The sequence below is a fragment of the Danio aesculapii genome, chromosome 8 (genome assembly GCF_903798145.1).
Source record: "Danio aesculapii chromosome 8, fDanAes4.1, whole genome shotgun sequence".
Classification (NCBI taxonomy): Eukaryota; Metazoa; Chordata; class Actinopteri; order Cypriniformes; family Danionidae; genus Danio; species Danio aesculapii.
Window position 1 is genome coordinate 40,396,954 of NC_079442.1, and position 19,889 is coordinate 40,416,842.

At 35.8% G+C, this 19,889-nt stretch overlaps 1 protein-coding gene across 1 annotated transcript; it reads left to right on the forward strand.

Annotated features, from left to right (window-relative positions):
• The first annotated feature begins 4,586 nt into the window (after positions 1-4,586).
• slc2a6 (solute carrier family 2 member 6) lies at positions 4,587-15,608 on the forward strand. Its single transcript, XM_056464433.1, has 10 exons — positions 4,587-4,669; positions 4,774-4,927; positions 7,063-7,269; positions 8,426-8,525; positions 8,644-8,855; positions 10,903-11,049; positions 12,366-12,474; positions 12,561-12,737; positions 12,819-12,964; positions 13,204-15,608. Exons 1-10 carry the CDS (start codon positions 4,611-4,613, stop codon positions 13,363-13,365), a joined length of 1,473 nt encoding a protein of 490 aa, XP_056320408.1. The 5' UTR covers positions 4,587-4,610; the 3' UTR covers positions 13,366-15,608.
• The last annotated feature ends 4,281 nt before the right edge of the window (positions 15,609-19,889 follow it).

A 19,889-nucleotide genomic window follows, 5' to 3' on the forward strand; every position in this document is an offset into this window, starting at 1 on the left:
TATTACATCATATGTCATTAGAAAAAAATAAGAATCTGTCAATGTTTTAAATTAAAACTGTAGCCTATTGTCATTTATTAGGCAAATAACAGCCTGGCCAGCACCTTCAGCTTTCCTCGGTTAGAATTTGGCAACTTAAACACACAATAATAATAATGTAGAGCTTTGTGATTTTTCTAGCTTCTCTTGTAAGAAAGTACATTTGAAAATTCATGGATGACAACAGCCAAATTAGTATTCAAATGAATTTAATATGGGCTGCTTTTGGTGCTTCACAATTTTTATTGCCCATTTTTGTTTCAAGAATAAGGTCCAAGATTTAAAATAAAAATACTTTTGCTTTTAATAGTTACGTTTTTTTTTTTTTTATTTAACAGTTGGTCAGTAGGGAAAGATGACTTCACTTACGTCAGATTGGATGTTTTGTTCACAGCTGGATGTTGTATTCATGAAAAATAAATGTTTGCATTGGTGATTAGTTGTTTGCACTGGTGAATTAAACTGATTAGCTGAAGTCACAACAGCCAACAGAGGATTCCACTTGGTCTTAACGCCTTTTTCGATGGGTTATTTTCACAATTTATGATGGCATAGCAGTCAAAATAGGCACGCTTAATTTTAATTAAGTCCTCACTCCATTCAGCTCTTCTGATGGCTGTTAGCCAAAGACGTCTGCGGTTGGCATTAAAAGCAGTGTGGTTTATGGTAAAAGTTAAGTTTTCTATTTTTGGACTTTCGATTTTGGCATCCTACCGCACAACACCACATGTTTGCTTTTGCAACCCGTATGCGCGGTTGAACCTGTGTGACGTCATGTGTGACAGGTTGGTGATTCCCCTATAGAATAATCACCAACACAATTCGAGACACAAAATTTAACACTTTTCAACAGTCAATTGAGTAGAGAAACACAACAAACAGAAATAAACAGAGTTTTTTTTTCCAACACAATTTTTTTAAGCATTTCAAATCTGTAAATAATAAAAAGGATCCTTCCGTTTTTTTTCAGCAAAGGTTCCGCAGCTCTGCTGTGGACATCATCTTTTGTGCCAGTTTTCTTTATCCTCCTCCTCTTCCTCTTTTTCTTCAACTGCTCCTCCATTTTCGGACTCTCCTTCATCTCTTCACTGTCACTTTTCTTTTTCCTTGTTCTCCTCTTTTTCTTCTTCATCTGTTTCTCTTCTTCAGCGTTACTTTTCTTTTCCTGTTCCTCCTTCTGCTTAATTTTTTCCTCACTTTTCATGTTGGTTCCCGCCACCTCCTTTATCATGTCTTCTTCTGTTCCACTTGTCCTATTCCTCCTCCTCCTCCTCCTCCTCTTCATTTCCTCCTCCTTCTTCTCAGCCTCCTTTATCACTCCAGCGTCCATTTTCTTTTCCTCCTCTGCCTCCTTCATGCTTTCCTCCTCTGTCTCCTTCACATCCACCTCCTCCTTTATAGTGTCCTCTTTTGCCCCACTTTTCCTTTGCCTCCTCCTCCTCCTCTTCTTCACTTCCTCCTCCTCCTTTTCAGCCTCCTTTATCACCTCAGTGTCCATTTTTTCTTCCTCCTCTGCCTCCTTCATGCTATACTTCTCCGTTACTTTCCTCTCCACCTTCTCCTTTATAATGTCCTCTTTTGTCCCTTTGGCCTCCTCCTCCTCTTTTTCTTCTTCATCACCTCCTCCTTCTTATCATCGTCATTCAGTTCATCAATGTCCATCTTCTTTTCCTCCTCCACCTCCATGTTCTCTTCCTCCACATTCATCTCTTTTTCCTCCTCCACCTTTACGTTCTCTTCCTCCTCCCCCTTCATGTTCTCTTCCTCCTCCACCTTAATGTTCTCTTCCTCCTCCCCCGTCACATTCTCTTCCTCCTCCACCTTCATGTTCTCTTCCTCCTCCCCCTTCATCTCTTTTTCCTCTACCTTTACGTTCTCTTCCTCCTCCACCTTAATGTTCTCTTCCTCCACCACCTTCATGTTCTTTTCCTCCTCCACCTTAATGTTATTGTCCTCCACCACCTTCATGTTCTCTTCCTCCTCCACCTTCATCTCTTTTTCTGCCTCCACCTTCATCTCCTCCTTCCCTTTCTCCATAATCTCCTTTCTCGTGGTCACCCCTTCCTCCATCCTCCTCTTCTTCATTATTTCCTCAACAGTGATGTCATTCTCACCATCTATTAAAGGAGAAACGATGGCAGTTTACACGTTGTACAGTCATTTTCAAGGAGACCTTAAACTCTAGGTGAGGGTTAAATAAAGCTGAAGTTTATTTATAACATAATATATCTACGCAATAATAATCATTTACTTTCCGAGGATGTTAGACACCACATCTTGCACAATGATCGGAAAAAAACATGCCAGTCTGTTCTTTTTCTTCTTCACATTCACCTCATCTGTTAAAAGAGAAATTATTGCACAGTCTTTTGAGAATTAATTAAAAATATGTATTTGGTCCCTTGTGTAAACCCAACATAGTTTTGCTATAGCATATTTTAACCATTTAATGTTGCATGGTATTTTATTATTATTTATTAGAATTGGCTATAATAATAGTTTTTAATATAATTTTTATGGTATTTAAAACTGGTTAGGCTTACAAAATCGGTCAATTCACCAAAACCATGTTCAGAGCCCTTTTATAAGCTACAAAACTAAATACTTAATTTATGAAGGGATTTGAGACTAAAGCTGCAGAAAAGCTGTAAATGGGATACATTCATTTATGTAATTCATAAAGAGCATTTACAATTTCAGCACATATTTCTGCTATTCGTGTAGCAGTAATTTATGGAATAACCCTAAATTAATATTTAATACACTCTCAGAAATAAAGGTACAGGAGCTGGGGAAGTACCTTTTCAAAAGAGACCTATTTGTACCCAAAGGATCAGTGGTACCTCAAAGGTGCATATCAGTGCCCAAATGTAACTAAAAAGTACCTTTGAGGTATACTATTATGGACCCTTCAGGTGCAGATTTGTATCTTTTGAAAAAGTACTGCCCCAGTGACAGCTCCTGTACCTTTATTTCTGAGAGTGTATTATATTGACATATTAGGCTATTTCTAATACGTTACATTATTTCTAACTACTAGAATGTAAATAAAAGGCACTTTGTTAAACTGTAGAGTTGAATTTTCAACATCAAAAGTGGACAGAACTGAAATTAAGGTCCCTTAATGCAATTCACAACCGTAAATTAACACTTGTGTGGAATGACAAAATACGGAATCGGTTTTGACAGATATTTTTTTTTACAGTGTACTTGATGGAAAGGGGGCTTAATTAACCTCTTATCGGGGAAATGCCTGAATATTCATTCATATCACAAAAACTCACCATTAGTGCCACTTAAAGGACTGAATTTTGGGAAAGAGGACTTCTCCATCTTAACACTTGCTCCGTCTTCGACGCTCGGTTTTTGAGGTTTGAGCTGGTATTGGTCAACCATAATATCAGGATTTTCGGCTTTCGCCATCAACCACTGAGATGTAATGACAAGGTATTATTTTATCGACAGTATTAAAGCAGTTGAACTGCTAGAAATCGCCGGACAGCTGAGAATAATCACAATTACACCACTAGCCACTACACCTCGCCAACACCATAACAACAAACCCACAAAGAACTTCTCAGTTTTGCAAGGCTTTATGTACCGTTTGGAACTACGATTAAAACACATTCTACGAGTCACCGCTCACTGCAAAGCATGTTTACTTTTAAAGACAAATGCCTGAAGATGAATGCAAATGACATAAAAACAAATAGGCAACAATTAGCTAGGGTAAAAGCAGTTTTAAATGGATAATTAATTTCAAATCGATATACAGTGCTCAGTATAATTGAGTATACCCCATTTTGAAAATGAATATTTTATCAATTTCTTAGTGAATATATGTATGTTGGTGCATTTAAAGATTTTTGTACATTTTTATTAATTTTTTACATTTATTATTTTAGACAGAGTGGAGAGAAATCAGCTTTAAGTTTAGCTACTGCGCTGAAAGGAGAAACATGAGCTCTATGAAAATTTTTTAATTGGATAGCTCTTATTACACATGCTCAAATTCTTAGCATTTTTCCAAACCATAATCCAATCTTCATCTGCTACTTAAATAATAAGTTCCCAGTTTCCATTTTAATTTATATTAAAGTTGATGTGAGTTTTGTTTATTTTGTGCTTTTTATATTTGTATAGTTTGTCATTAATTTTAATACTTTTAGTTATGTTTTGAGTTATAATATGTTTAGTTGTAATATTTTTAGCTTATATTTACGTTATATTTCATGTTGTTTTAACATTCACGTATTCAAATAACAGGTGGAGAGAATCCAAAAATCATAGCAAACTATCTTATCCCTGTCATGGAAATCTCGCAGTTCAGCTTTGGATCTTTTCTTTCTGAATGGCGTTGTACGGCTGCTGACGGTAAAATTGTGGTTGCTGAGTACACAACTGTAATCTTAGTTGAGGAAGCTCTTATTTTGCTTCCTTAATTCCTTTTGAACCATGTCTACCCTAAGAAATCCCAGTATTGCAGAAACGGGGTTTTACTTTCACTTGCTTTCATTTAAACTCTTTCATGCTCTCAAGTCATTCAGTCTGCATGGTGAGACGGAGGAGAGATGGCAGACCGTTCGGATGAAGCGACCCCGTTAATTAACAAGTCACCACCCCGCATAAGGTGACTTTATCTGTTCTTGTACTTTATTTGAATTATATTATCTCAATAAGATTTTTCTGTTAAGGTTTTTATTTCATCTGGTTTGTGCTACTGTACTTTTCCAGGCATGGAAAGCTCTACCTTGCGGTGTTTTCAGCGGTTCTGGGCAATTTCAATTTCGGATTTGCTTTAGTGTTCCCTTCCCCTGTCATCCCTCAGCTTAAACAGGGAGATGACACTCGGCTGCAAATGGACGTCCATCAGATATCATGGTTTGGCGTAAGATTATTTATTTATCTTTTTTACCTTTACTGTCGAGTTTACTTGTAATAAATAGTGTTTGGAACTTCCCCTTCAGGGAAATTCCCATCAAAATCACCAGAAACGAATCATTCCATACGGCCAGGCTGCAAATCAAGGTGTTTTTTATGTGTATGGAAAATCTTGATATTTTATTAATATTTAAGCCACCTAAAATAGTCACATTTTCAGATATTTTTTTCTTTTGTGTTTCACAGTGTTATACAGCAGTTATGGCATTCTGTACTCTTTTTGTTTTTAAAAAACACAATTATTTGTTTTATAATTGTGCTAATTTATAAATATACTATAGTTATCAAGTTTGAATACTATTTGGGACTAAATGGTTCACCTTTTACTTAATTAAATTATACTTTTAAGTATGTGTTGAGTAAATATTGGCTATAGTTATATTTGCTGTATACTTATGTGCATTTAGATACACTTTACAATAACAGTGCATGAATAATTATGTGTTAATACTAACTTTAACTAACATGAACTAACTTTAACTACAACATGAGTCTCATGAGTTCATTTGTGAATAAAGGTCAACATTATCATGAACAGTTTAAACACAGGAGTTCATGAGTATAGTTAAGGATGAGTTAATATGATGTGCCCCTTCAAGTAAAGTCATGACATAATTATACATTAACAGCTCACGAGTTCATGTTGGGGAAATTTAGCTTAAACCTAAATGTTAATTAATACATTAGTTAACAACATGTACTGACACGTAATTAAGGTAGCCATTGTTCACACATGAACTCATGTGACTCATGTAAAGTTAGTTCATGATTAGTGTGCGCCTTAACTCATCACTAATTCATTTATTCATTCATTAATTTTCTTTTTGGCTAGTCCCTTTATTAATCTGCGGGCATCAATTTAATATGTTTACATATTAATACATTATTATTCATGTACTGTTATTATAAAGTGTTACCGATTAGTATAGCAGTATAATAAAACTTTTTCTTATTTGAAGCACACTTATTGAAGTATATTCAATAAATCACTTGTTTTGTAGCTTTTTACTGCATGTATACTATTGAGCTTTCCTTAATACCATCATACTTATATAAGAATAGCATAATAACACTTTCCACACATTCTTCAGTTTATGTAGTACTCTCAGTAAACTAGTTTTGTACTTAACAGTTTATATTGTATAATATCACTTAGGTGCAATTAACAATCTTACAGTCTATGATTTATATAAATGCACTTAAAACATTCATATTTAGGAACATTTTTTATTCTTGGACTTAATTTGCTGTGAAATTAAAAGAATAAAACACAACTTTTAAGCATATCTTGATCAAAACATTGAGTATACTAGGACTTTTATGTCAGAAATGTAACTTTAATATTCACTTTATTATTTTTTAGTATAACCTCCTAGGGCTTGAGTGTCCACATATGTGGGCAGCACATTTTAGCTCTTAAGTGGCTATTTAAAATACTTTGAATGTTTTATATTTTGCTACAGACATACAGTGTCATCCTGCAACTGTTTTGCAGCATATCAAATGTCCCAAACACTATTTTTAACTGTCCAAAATAGGGGAAAAAACATGTATTTACTCTCTGATAGTCAAAGCATTCTATGTTTAATATGCTTTAAAAAAATTTTTATGTAAATTCGGACCACGAGTGCACATATATGGACATCATTTTTCTCTAAAGGTACATCGTATCAAAAGATGATACTTAGGTTTTTATTCTAATTAGGTTCTAATAAGCCCAAATAGCAAAGAGAAATAACAAATGCATGTAAAAAACACCTTGGGCCTTAAGAGGTTAAAATAAGTATTCTAATTGCACACTTAAACTTTTGCACAACTTCATCATTTGGTTTATCTAATATTATAGTTTTAATTTTAAGTTTGCATTTGAAGTTTAATGGTCGGGTAGTAAGGAGAATAATCACCTTTTGTACCCTGTTTTTGTATATTATTATTATTATAATTATTGTATTATTAATGCACACATTTAAAATGTTTAATTGGTTTGTTGACAGTATGACTGTTTGCAGTATAAGGAATTCTTCAGGCCTAAACATGCAGATAAACTACATCTTTGTAACAAGTATCTCTTCTGTCTTTTAGTCAATTTTCACTCTTGGAGCGGCTGCAGGGGGTCTCAGTGCCATGTTTCTGAATGACCGAGTTGGACGAAAAATAAGCATCATGATATCAGGACTACCGTCTGTTCTAGGTCTCCTTGTGATGGGATCTGCACAAAACTTCTGGATGTTGTTATGGGGCAGATTTCTGACTGGTATCGCTGGTGGCATCACTGCGGGCTCCATTCCTGTAAGTTATCTATTAGTCCATTTTGTTTAATGACAAGACAATTTGTAACAGCATTTGAAAAAAGGTTTATAGTCTGCACTTTAAAAAAAGTAATAGTTGTTTTGAACTAGGGCTGCACAATATATAAAAAATATTGCAATAATAGTATATGCAATATGCTTTCAAAGGCCACTTTATTAGGTACACCTCTTCAACTGCTCGTTAAAGAAAATTTTTAATCAGCCAATCACAAGGCTAAGACGCATTACCTTTTCTGCCTGGTTGAAAGTGGACAGGAACAAAAAACAAAACACATATTTAAACCTTAATTACACCCTCATCTATTTGTGATAAAAAACCTCATCCACTAGTGATAAAACCTTCAAACCCTCATCCACTTGTGATAAAACCCTTAAACACTCATTCACTTGTGATAAAAACCCTCAAACCCTCATCCACTTGTGATAAAACCCTCAAACCTTCATCCACTTGTGATAAAACCCTCAAACCTTCATCCACTTGTAATAAAACCCTCAAACCCTCATCCACTTGTGATAAAACCCTCAAACCCTCATCCACTTGTGATAAAACCCTCAAACCCTCATCCACTTGTGATAAAACCCTCAAACCTTCATCCACTTGTCATAAAACCCTCAAACCCTCATCCACTTGTGATAAAACCCTCAAACCCTCATCCACTTGTGATAAAACCCTCAAACCTTCATCCACTTGTCATAAAACCCTCAAACCTTCATCCACTTGTCATAAAACCCTCAAACCCTCATCCACTTGTGATAAAACCCTCAAACCTTCATCCACTTGTCATAAAACCCTCAAACCCTCATCCACTTGTAATAAAACCCTCAAACCTTCATCCACTTGCGATAAAACCCTCAAACCTTCATCCACTTGTAATAAAACCCTCAAACCCTTATCCACTTGTGATGAAACCCTCAAACCCTCATCCACTTGTGATGAAACCCCCAAACCCTCATCCACTTGTGATAAAACCCTTAAACCCTCATCCACTTGTGATAAAACCCTCAAACCCTCATCCACTTGTAATAAAACCCTCAAACCCTCATCCACTTGTGATGAAACCCTCAAACCCTCATCCACTTGTTATAAAATTGATTAAAAGTAACTTCATCATATTTTTCCCATATTTTTTACCCAGGTATACGTGTCAGAGATCTCCCACCCATCTGTGAGGGGTATGCTGGGTTCATGTCCTCAGATCACCGCCGTCTTTGGAAGTCTAGCGCTCTACGCTCTTGGTGAGAGAGCTCAAATCTCTTCGGCTGTATGACGAAACACTCTTTTCCAAGCATTTTTTTTTCATGCATTGTCCTGTATGTCTTTTATGAATTATGCTATCCTATCGTCTCCCTCCAGGCCTGATTTTGCCATGGAGGTGGCTGGCTGTGGCTGGGGAAGTTCCTGTTGTTATCATGATGCTTTTACTTTGCTTCATGCCTACCTCTCCACGTTTCCACATCATGAAAGGAAACAGAGCTAAAGCTGTTAAATCACTAGAATGGCTAAGAGGACCCAATTCTGATTATTTGACTGAGTTTAATAAGATCGAGCGCAGTATCACAACTCAGGTAAAAGGCATTTACACAAATCTTTCTATATTTTATTTGCTTTTTTATTGATAGCGTATGAACACCTTGAAATGAGACATTAAACAAGGTATTTCCCAAAATCCTACACAAAAAAATACCTGTTAGTGATTCATGTTTATTTACGCTTTTGAATTGCTTTATGCCACCTTGATCTTTTTTTCCAACAACGTTTAGCCTCGAAAAGTTCTAAAAAGTGACTTTCTGAACTGTTTTTAAAAGTGATATATTGTCTAGGTTGGCGTTGTATATTACGCTACAAAAACCTTTTAGGTTGTCAATGAATGCCCGTAGACTGATTTTTATGTGAAAGACATTTTTTATGTGACGATTTAAGGATGTGAGGTTTACCTGCACTTCAGTGAATAACTCCTCCATTTTATGACACATGAAGTGAAGTGAAGGCGTTTCCCAAACAACGACGTAACTCGTGGCTGAACTATTATGGTACAATGCATCGTTTGGGAAAAGAACGATGTAATGACGAGTGTTTCCCAAAACCGTAGCTGTTTTTTTCGCAGATCCATCGTTTAAACCACTTTAGTTATAATGTAAAATGCCCATAATTACGCTCTAAATGGAGTGAAGTAACACCTTCTTTAGAAAAGAATTCAATTCAATTCAATTCAATTCACCTTTATTTGTATAGCGCTTTTACAATGTAGATTGTGTCAAAGCAGCTACACATAGAAGATTTTAGTGAATTAAAACAGTGTCAGTCCAGTTTTTAGTGTTTAAGTTCAGTTCAGTTTAGCTCAGTTCAGTGTGGTTTAATATTCACTACTGAGAGTCCAAACTTTGAAGAGCAAATCCATCGATGCGCAGCTCTACAGATTCTGAACCTTGCAAGCCAGTGGCGACAGCGGTGAGGAAAAAAACTTGACCAATTGGCGAAAGTGAAGAATTAAAAAACCTAGTTCTAGGCTCAGTTGGGCACGACCATTTCTCCTATGGCCAAACGTCTTGTGCAGAGCTGCAGTCTAGGCGCTGGAGAAGCTTGACATCAGCAAGACTCCCCGGAGTGTCACAGGAATTAGTCTCATGCTCTTCACTCCTCTATGACCAACACAGCAGCTGCTCAGGATACGGCCTGGTCCAGGATTATGGAAAACTTGGGATCATCTCGTCGCCGGTCTTGGATTGAATCCGTGGTGCTACATAGTCTCTGAGGGCCTCGGGATGAGTATCCCCAGGTGAAAACAGAGAATAGAGAGAACCCCATAATTCTTTTGTGCAAATTATATTGTTTTACACACATTTTAAAAAATCCAATATTAGGTTTGGTAAAAACATGCACTCGTTTTCCATATTAATTAACCAAGTTTAAATGTTGGAACGTTCGAAAGGAATAGGGCACAGGGGGATAACTGGGAATAGAACACAGCCAGAAACTATGCTTCTAACTACAGCTCTAGAGGTGTAATTGCAAGTGTACAAGTTTGCGATGCTGTTTGCGAATAATCGTTGGAACAATGGATTTGGGAAATGCCAAATCAGTGAACTGTTTGTAACGGCGGAACTTGAGACTTTAGTTGGCTAACGATGGTTTTCGGAAACGCACCCCTGTACTGTAGTTTCAATGTGTCATGCAAACATAAATTATTTAAACTACAGTATACACTAATATATTTATCAAACTGTCAAAACAGTATAGTCTGTTGAAATGATGTCATCAGATGCGGTTTTGTCACTGCTGTTATTTTTCATGTGGTTATTTTATTATTGTGAGGCATTTATTTGCATGTTCTTATAATCATCGCTATCAGAAGTGTGGATGGTTTTATCTTCGTAGTCAGTAAATCACAGCAATAACTTAAACATTATTTATTATTTTACTTCATATTGAAGAGATAAAAACGTTGTTGTTTGTATATCAGGGAATTTAATCTTTCAGTCTCTTGTACATTAGTTCTTTTATTAGTGATAAATTGCTGCTGCAGTTTACTTAATGGCCACCGGTGTCACCAATAACAAATATCTCAATGTGTAAACATACAATATTAACTGACTTGCATATTCTCTCCAACAGGGTGTACAATGGAGCGATCTTAGGACAACATCATACTATAAACCAATCCTGATTTCAGTCTTCATGAGATTTCTTCAGCAAATGACTGGTATAACGCCGATTCTGGTATATCTGGAGCCCATATTCCACATGACAGCTATATCGCTGGTATGTCATATCAAAGACTATAGGAGACACAAGACTGGGGAAAGAATGGGGAAATGTTCAATATGGACACTCTAGTGAAGGAAGCTTGGCCTGCTAGTAAAGGAGCCAATAATTGATCGCTGACTAGGCCCACACGGAATCTGCACAAGCAGAAATTTGCAGACTTCTGCAGATTTTTAGCCCATCATTGAGTCTATTTTTTACTTGTGTAAATGTGTGTACATTTATATTTATTCAGTTTTTAAATTAATTTCAGTAATATTGTTGACTTATATGAAAATATTCATATGATTTATTTACAATACAGTTTGTAAAGTAATATTTTCTGTCGTTTAGTATTATATTATAGACTTGCTTTGTTTACCAAATAAGTGGATATAATTAGATTTGCATTAAAAAACAATAAATAAAAGTTTAAAAGATATTACTTTTTATTTCATATATTAAGTTTTTAGTTATAATACTCCCAAAATAAGTCAGCATAAATCCACAGATTTTTTAGTTCTCTGCAGAAAGAGCAAAAAATGTCTGCAGATTCTGTCTGGCCCTACTATAGACTGACAATCCTCCAAGGTGGGGCTTGTCAGACGTTGGTCTTTACGACAGTTTCTGCAGCTTCATTGTTATGAACACTTTGGAGTGAACACTTGCCTCATAGACATGAGAAATACATCTACATAAAGCTTGAAATCTTGTCTTTTAAATGAACAAACTGCAGTTTAAAAACAAATGTTCCCTGGTTTTGTAAACTTTATGAAACAAAGGCAAGGTGCAATCTTTTTTTGCCTGACTTCAATATATATTTCTTTCATTATTTCAATTGATTCCTGTCTCGGTCATTCAAACATAAATCAACACAAATGAATATCCAAAGATAATTTAGTGTAACATGTAAGCTATTGTTTTTTTATAATAGTTACGTAGTTTGGTTGACAGGCTGAAGTCTTCAGAAACAGCAAAATTAGAAGTTGGAGGTTGTGATCTCTTTCTCTTTGGGTGCCCATACACATTGGCTTGGGCAACCTTAAAGAATGCAGTTTTTTGTTTGATTGAAGCTTTTAGTAAATAAATTTAAAAGACAGTCGCAAGATAAATTCAAGAGAAGTTTGCAATTGCAAAAATTACATTTAATTGTAAGCTTGGCACAGTTTTGGATAATTTGATGTTTCCCTATAAGAGATAGGAACTGCACTTGTATACCAGAAAGGCCACACAAATTTGGTCATACTGAGTAGATTTATTTATTTATTTACTTATTTATTTATTCACACTGTTAGAAAAATGAATGCACGTTTAATAATTTTCTTTCTATTCAGGAACCGAAATATGATGCGGCTTTAGTAGGAGTTGTAAGATTGATCTCTGTTGCTATTGCAGCCAGTTTGATGGACAAAGCAGGCAGAAAAGCTCTACTCTTCACTTCAGGTTTGAACAGAACATATTAGTTAGTTTTATCTTAATTGTTTTAATGGGAAAGACCAATGAAAAAATAAGTTTTTGCTTTCTTTTAGGATTCTTGATATATATAGCCATGCTTTCAATGACCATGTACACCCACCAAACACCATGCAGCCAAGGCAATCTCACGCTAACAGAGGGCCTGAATATGTCTTCTGAAGTCCATCCAGGGGCTGCTTTTGATCCAAAGACTCTAATTCCTCTCATCAGTGCCATGGTTATCATTTTTGGTGAGTTGGCTTAGATTCAGGTTGATTGGTCTTGTGCAGCTTTCTGTTGAAGCCTGATCATGTAAAACTCTGTTTCTGCAGGTTATGCTATGGGCTGGGGTCCAATCACATGGCTGCTAATGTCAGAGATTTTACCTTTGGGTGCACGTGGTGTCGCATCCGGTTTGTGCGTTGGTGTTAGTTGGGTCACGGCCTTCGTCCTGACGCAACTCTTCATGCATGTTGTGGTGAGCTGTTTTTACAAACCTACAAAACAGGAAATGCAGAACATTTATATATTAAATCTTCGTTCTGATCAGGACAAATATTTTTTTATCTTCATTCCAATCTCTTTCTTATCTTACCGTAAGGATGTCTTTATTCAAGGTTAAAACAACAAACCTTTGACACTGTGAGATGTTTTTTGAATGTTCTCATTTCTAATGTATTTTGTATACATGTTTTTATGTCATGCCTTTAAATATAGGTCGCCTATGGACTCTATGTACCTTTCCTGTTCTTCTGTGTGGTCTCTGTAGTGAATATAATATTCACTGCTAAGTGCGTGCCAGAAACCAAAGGTCGAACTCTGGAGGAGATTGAGAACTACTTCAGGACTGGCAGAAGCTTCACCATTCATGATCCTTAAAACGTCCATATGCTGGATTTAGAAGGTGACACTATTGAATCTACACTGTAGAAAATCTCTGTTAATTAACTGTTTCTGTATTTTGTGATTCACAAGTGTTTATTTATGGTTGTGAATTGCATAATGGCATGTTGATTTCTGCTCTGTCGAATTTTGATGTTAAAAATTCAACTCTACAGTTTAACAAACTGTCTTTAATGACATTTTAGCAGTTTGAACTAATAGGTTGTTTTCAATCACGTGGTTTTGGTGACGCACGAAATTCAGATGGAGGGCAGGAAGTAAAAAACTGAATGGGAGGCATAGAGGAAAGTCTGCATTTTTCAAGTAGGTATCGCTGCAGCCCGGAGACCTCCAAGTGGGAGGGATTACACCGCAAGTTGGTTGGGTGACCTCCAAGTGGGAGGGACTTAAACCACAAGTCGGTTGGGTTTACCTTTTGTAGGTGGAGTAGACATTAATAAAACACATCAGGTTACTGTGAGGCTAGGTTTAGGGTTGGGTTTAGGTGTAGACGTTAATAAAACACAACAGGTTACTGTGAGGTTGGGTTTAGGGTTAGGGTTAGGTGTAGACATTCATAAAGCACAATATTGAACTCTAAATACGACTCAATAAATAAAATAAATAAAAACTCCAGGTTTGCACAGACCACTTGGAGCTCGAAGGCCCACCCACTTGGAGCTCAAGTCCCACCCACTTGGAGCTGGCTCCAACCTCCGTTTATACCCTTCTCGTATTTTTTGCGGTTTATACCATATTCCAAAGGAGATATAAATAGAAAATAACCACATATGTTGGGCATCATAAAGAGGGCCGAGTTTTTTACTGAACTCAAATATATTTGCCTGCCATCAATGCGGTACATATTTTGTGATAAGGCCTTTGTTAGATTAAAAATACTATAGGAAATACTATAGTGTTTTGGAAGCATACTATAGACAATTACTTGAATTAAACTGTCGTAGTAATTATATTGTTGCTGTAGTAAGACACAACTGTAGTAATAAACAAAATATTCAATACGCTTCAGTTTTCTATGCTATAATAATACACCATCACAATGCACCACAGTTTACAATAACGTTACAGTATTTATCACAGTTTATCAGTTTACTATGCTACAGTATTCTGTAGCATTCATTAACAAATAGTTGCACACATTCAACACTTAACTATGTGGTTCAAAAACATGTTTATTATAAATTACTATAGTTTTTTTCCACATGCGGATACAGTATCTTCCAGACATCACAAAATAACAGATGAAAGCAATGCTTTTTTTTTGTTCGGTCGATGAACTTACCATCAACAAACATTCACCGCTGTTGCACATCTCAATGTTAATGCTATGGTTGTTTATTCTGCCGAAACGCTAGTAAAGACATGGATTATTGATAAACAAGATGGATTGTTTTTCATTGCAGCGATTACATGACAGGGTACATTATTTATATTCCTGGATTTAGTATACGTGTGGTGGTCTTTGTGTCTGATTTTTATATAACACATTAACATATAATGCACATAGCCAGGCCTGTAATTAATAAGAATAATAAGAATCTTTATTGGTGCTGTCAAACAAATTATCGCATTCAAAACATGGATGTATTGAAAAAATGTTTATTACATGCCGCCTTTTCTTGTTTTTCAGCCAGTTTTTTTAACTGTCCCCCCTTTATGAGCAAAAACTTTTGGAAGTCTATAAAAGTCTGTTTGACATTTATTATTTTGGCCGATTTAAACAGTTATAAACAACATAAAGCAGAAACATTTTGATGTTTAGCGATTCCTATGTAGAAGAACCATTTCCTGCCCTCCATCTGAATTTCGCACATCATCAATAACGTGATGTAAAAACAACAACCCATACATCACTTTAAACTGTTAAATAAGTTAATAAAAGTCACCTTTTTTTACTTGTCAAGACTAAAGGTTGTTGGAAGAAAGATTAAGGTCCCATAATCCAATTCAAATGCATAAATTCAAAACATGGATCACAGAATACAGAAAACTGCTAATTTTAATTATACAGTGTATAGTGCCAAGACAAAACATTGTATTTTACTCCAATTGTGAATTAGTTTACTAAATATTATATCTGATTTATATATATTGCATTGTTGTGGCTCTGATGTAAATATCTTAATTACATTTTGTAATGTGTAAAATCTATCCGATGCATTTTTATTAGAAGGATTAACTGTATATGAAGAGTGTGCGGATCTGAAATGTTTAATTAAATGTATACTGTGTATATATATATACAAACTCGTCCTTTCAATTTTTATATTATATATGCTCATGTGACTGGTAAGTTCACTTCTCTTTCACTGTTCTGCAAATCAGTGTGACCACACTAAACCTATATTGCACAAAATGTGTTAGTCCAAGAACAAAAGCACATTGACACAGAGAAGTTCCCATGATTACATTAACGTGGGTGTGAACCATGACTTGAGCAATACATCAGCAAAATTAACCTTATGGTCACAGTCATGTGCTGATGCATCATTGAAAAAATCAAAGTTGAAATTAAAATGATTTGCCCTCATGTGGATTTTTCTTCTTTTTCAAAAATTTCCCAAATGATGTTTAACAGAGCAAGGAATTTTTCACAGTATTTTCTATAATATTTTTTTCTTCTGGAGAAAGTCTTATTTGTTTTATTTCAGCTAGAATAAAAGCAGTTTTTAATAATAAAAAAAAAAACATTTTAAGGTTTCCTAATTACACTAGTTAATTAACTTAATCTAGTTAAGCCTTTCAATAATCAGTTATTAGAAATTAATTAGTAAAACTATTATGTTCAGAAATGTGTTTAAAAAAAACTTCTTTCCTTCAAACAGAAATTGGGGGTAAAATATACAGGGGGGCTAATACTTCCAACACAATCTTACAGCAATTCGTAACTTTTTGATTTAGTGGCTAATTCGTATGAATTCGTACGATCTAATTCGTACAATTTAGTACGATTTGCTCATCCTCCAATGACGGTTGGATTTAGGGGTGGGGTTAGGTGCCACGCCTCCTTTTTAAAATCGTACAATTTCGTACAACTGAAGTCATACGAATTTGTACGAATTAACCACTAAACTGACAAAACGTAAAATACTTACGTTTTCTCGAGATCAGGCTGAATGTTTCAGGAGGGCTAATAATTCTGACATCAACTTTATGTCCCGGGGACGTTTCTGGAGACCTCGAAATACGTAGCCGGGGGTATGTACGGCTGCATTTAATTTTTTTAAGCGAACGCTGCGGGGCGGTGTGACGCCGTTCCCTTCGGCGCTTGCCGGCCACTCGCCTCCCTGTGGAGGGCTTTCCCGCTGCAACCAGTTTGTCCGGTTAGCTCTTCGTGTACTCTGGCGGACTCGAGGCGCAGAGAGGGGCTGACCACGATGACGACGACGACCGGGTTCGAGTCCGGGGAAGAGCGGTTCCAGAAATCATGTAAGAAAACAAAAACAAAATCCAAAAAATGAAGCGAACAAGTTCGTCACATGGTGAGAATGTGGTCAAAATCCGAAAACGTGGTAAAAAACAGACGAGGGCTTTTCTTTTTCTGGGGTGCTTTTGTGAATCGTCGTTGGTTGGGTTTAGGGACGGAGGAGGGTGGGTCAGCCAATTGGCCGGTCGCACGGTCAATCATTCTGTCATCCAGGCATCATACTATTGAGGCAGACAGGCGGAGGGTCGTTCGACAGCGGCCTCTAGCGGGTTTACGCGAGAACGGCGCGGGAAAAAGCGTGCACAGCGGCCTCTCGCGGACTCGCGAAAACAAAAACTGCAAAAATACGTACCTCCCGGGACGTATTTCGCGGTCTCCAGAAACGTCCCCGGGACTACGTTCTCAGAATGAGCCTGGGTTGACTTTATGTGTTTAGGCAATTCAATCCAAGCCTATTGTTCAGGAAGCATATTTTTCAATCAAAACTAGGAAACACACTGGTGTATGGATTAATATGAATTTTACGTTCTTATTCTAGTTGTACATATAATACCAATGAAATTAGCGATAACCAATGTAAACATACCAGTCAACCCTCCGGTTTTTCACAAGATTCTCTTGCATTCTATCTGCTATCATCCTGTTTAAGTATATACTGATTTTTGTCCCATATTTTTTATCTTTTTAAGAGAGGTGACAAGAACATCAACACAGTGCTGATCTTAATTGCAAGAGCTGTTCAAGAGAATTATGCTTTCATTTTATTTTGTCTTGAAAGGAGTTTCAAACTTTTTATTTTATTCATTCATTCTTTTTCTTTTCGGCTTACTCCCTTTATTAATCTGGGGTCGCCATATAGCGGAATGAACCGCCAACTTATCCAGCATGTTTTACGCAGCAGATGCTCTTCCAGCCACAACCCAGCTCTGGGAAACTTTTTATTTTATTTGAAACTTTATTTCTAATTAGAGTTTAGATGAAAAAACCTCTAAATGCTGTCTGATATTTTCCTCTAAAATTAGTATGTGTGTATGTTCAGTAATATCAGTTTTATGGCAAAGAATAAGTCCTTTTCCTGGTCTTTAAAGTAAAATATTTCAACACAAGCAAAGGAGGCTGAGAAAATGATCATTTTCAATGGAAATTCCAGATGGCACTTAGAGGTTTTTGCATCTGAATTCTTTAATTATTTATGTTTATTTACAATTAAACTGCACTGACTGAACAAATGTAGGGGTTTGGAGTCATTTTAGGATTTGTTGGGGGTGGGTTTCCCATAGTTTTACATCCCAATTTTAACAGGTACGATTTAAACATATTTCTGTATTACTTAAAAATGCAATCAGCAACATTTAGTTAAATAGTGAACTTTAAATAATTTGTAAATGAGGAAGTTAATCAAAATAACGTCTTGTCCTACAGATGGCTGCAGATAGTTTGCACATTCTTGTCTTACCAGTGAGCATTGCCATAACACTATTTTCAATTTAAAACTGCATTTTGGTCATGCATTTGCATATCAACAGTATTTTGGGGGCCTAAAAAATCCATCATCTTCATGTAAACAATAAAAATGTGATTTTATATATGTGTTTAGTACATATAAATATACTCTATATATATAAGAGTACTTGACAGCCAAACACACACATGGTTACCATATATGCAAGCCAATCTTTTTTTTTGTGACACTGTCAACTAGATGACCTGGCATACATACTACAACATCCTTAATTTTGAAACTATGTAAACAGATAAAGTTATTATGTTTTATTATCTTTTAAAAAACTTCCTTTTACACATTGTTGCATAAATAAATCTTAAAGTTTGCTTTGCTCTGGTTCTGCTTCTGGTTTGTATCTATGGTGACTCATTTATAGTACTCACATGCATCTGGTTTAGTCCAGCATTGTCCTTAAAGGGACAGTTCACACAAAGAAAATTCAGTCATCAGTTACTCACACTTCACTTCTTTCAAACCTTTGAGTCGTTTAAACACAAAAGAAGATATTTTGAAAAATGTCAAGAAACATAGAACCATTTACTTCCGTGGTATTTGTTTTTCTTATACTATGAAGTCAATTGTCATGTTAGCTTTCTTCAAACTATCTTCTTTTGATTTCAACAAAAGAAACAAACTAAAAGTGTAGAACCACTTGAGGGAGAGTAAACAGTGAGTCAAGTTTCATTTTGGGGTGAACTATCCCTTTAAACATTGTTTTGGTCTTCTTTTGTTCTCTGTTTAACATGGCCTTTATTATATTTATTTATTTATTGTTTATATGTTTTATTTGATAAATAATAACAGCAAATAAATTCTCATTCCTAATTGTCAACAATATACCAGCAAGTAACCCAATTCCCGGTGGTTTCTATCTAAGAGTTAAGTTGGCTGTTTAAAAAGAAAAATAATCATGTGATAAATAGCTGGCTTTAAGCTTCTTTGTGTATAATAGTAGCCAAAAATACATGCTAAAGCTGACACGTGTCATTTATAACGTGTTAAGCTGTATGCTACGCAGTCGTTATGCATTCAAATATTTATCTTTCATTAATGTACATGGGGCGACACAGTGGCTCAGTGGTTAGCACTGTCATCTCACAGCAAGAAGGATGCTGGTTCGAGTCCCGGCTGGGTCAGTTGGAATTTCTGTGTGAAGTTTGTGTGTTTGCATGCGTTTCCTCTGGGTGCTCCGGTTTCCCTCACAGTCCAAACACATGCGCTATAGGTGAATTGAATAAAATACATTGTTCGTAGTGAATGAGTGTGTGTGAATGTTTCCCAGTACAGTACTGGAAGGACATTTGCTGTGTAAAACATATGCTGGATAAGTTGGTGGTTCATACTACTGTGGTGACCCCTGATGAATAAAGGGACTAAGCCTAAGGAAAATAAATGAATAAATGATATGTACATTATGAGTTATATCATTAATTTATTAATGAATAAATGTGTGGATGATTTATGTGAATACCAGTTTTCCCTCAATGACTAAAAAACTAAATGTGAAACTTTGTGAATATTAATTCAATGCATTTTATGCTCTAACAGTCTAATATTTTAAACTATGTA

Coding starts and splice junctions, on each gene's coding strand:
- slc2a6 (XM_056464433.1), top strand. CDS start 4,611: ATGGCAGACCGTTCGGATGAAGCGACCCCGTTAATTAACAAGTCACCA. Junction 8,526..8,643: donor TCTAGCGCTCTACGCTCTTG/GTGAGAGAGCTC, acceptor GTCTCCCTCCAG/GCCTGATTTTGCCATGGAGG. Junction 12,738..12,818: donor TGCCATGGTTATCATTTTTG/GTGAGTTGGCTT, acceptor CTGTTTCTGCAG/GTTATGCTATGGGCTGGGGT.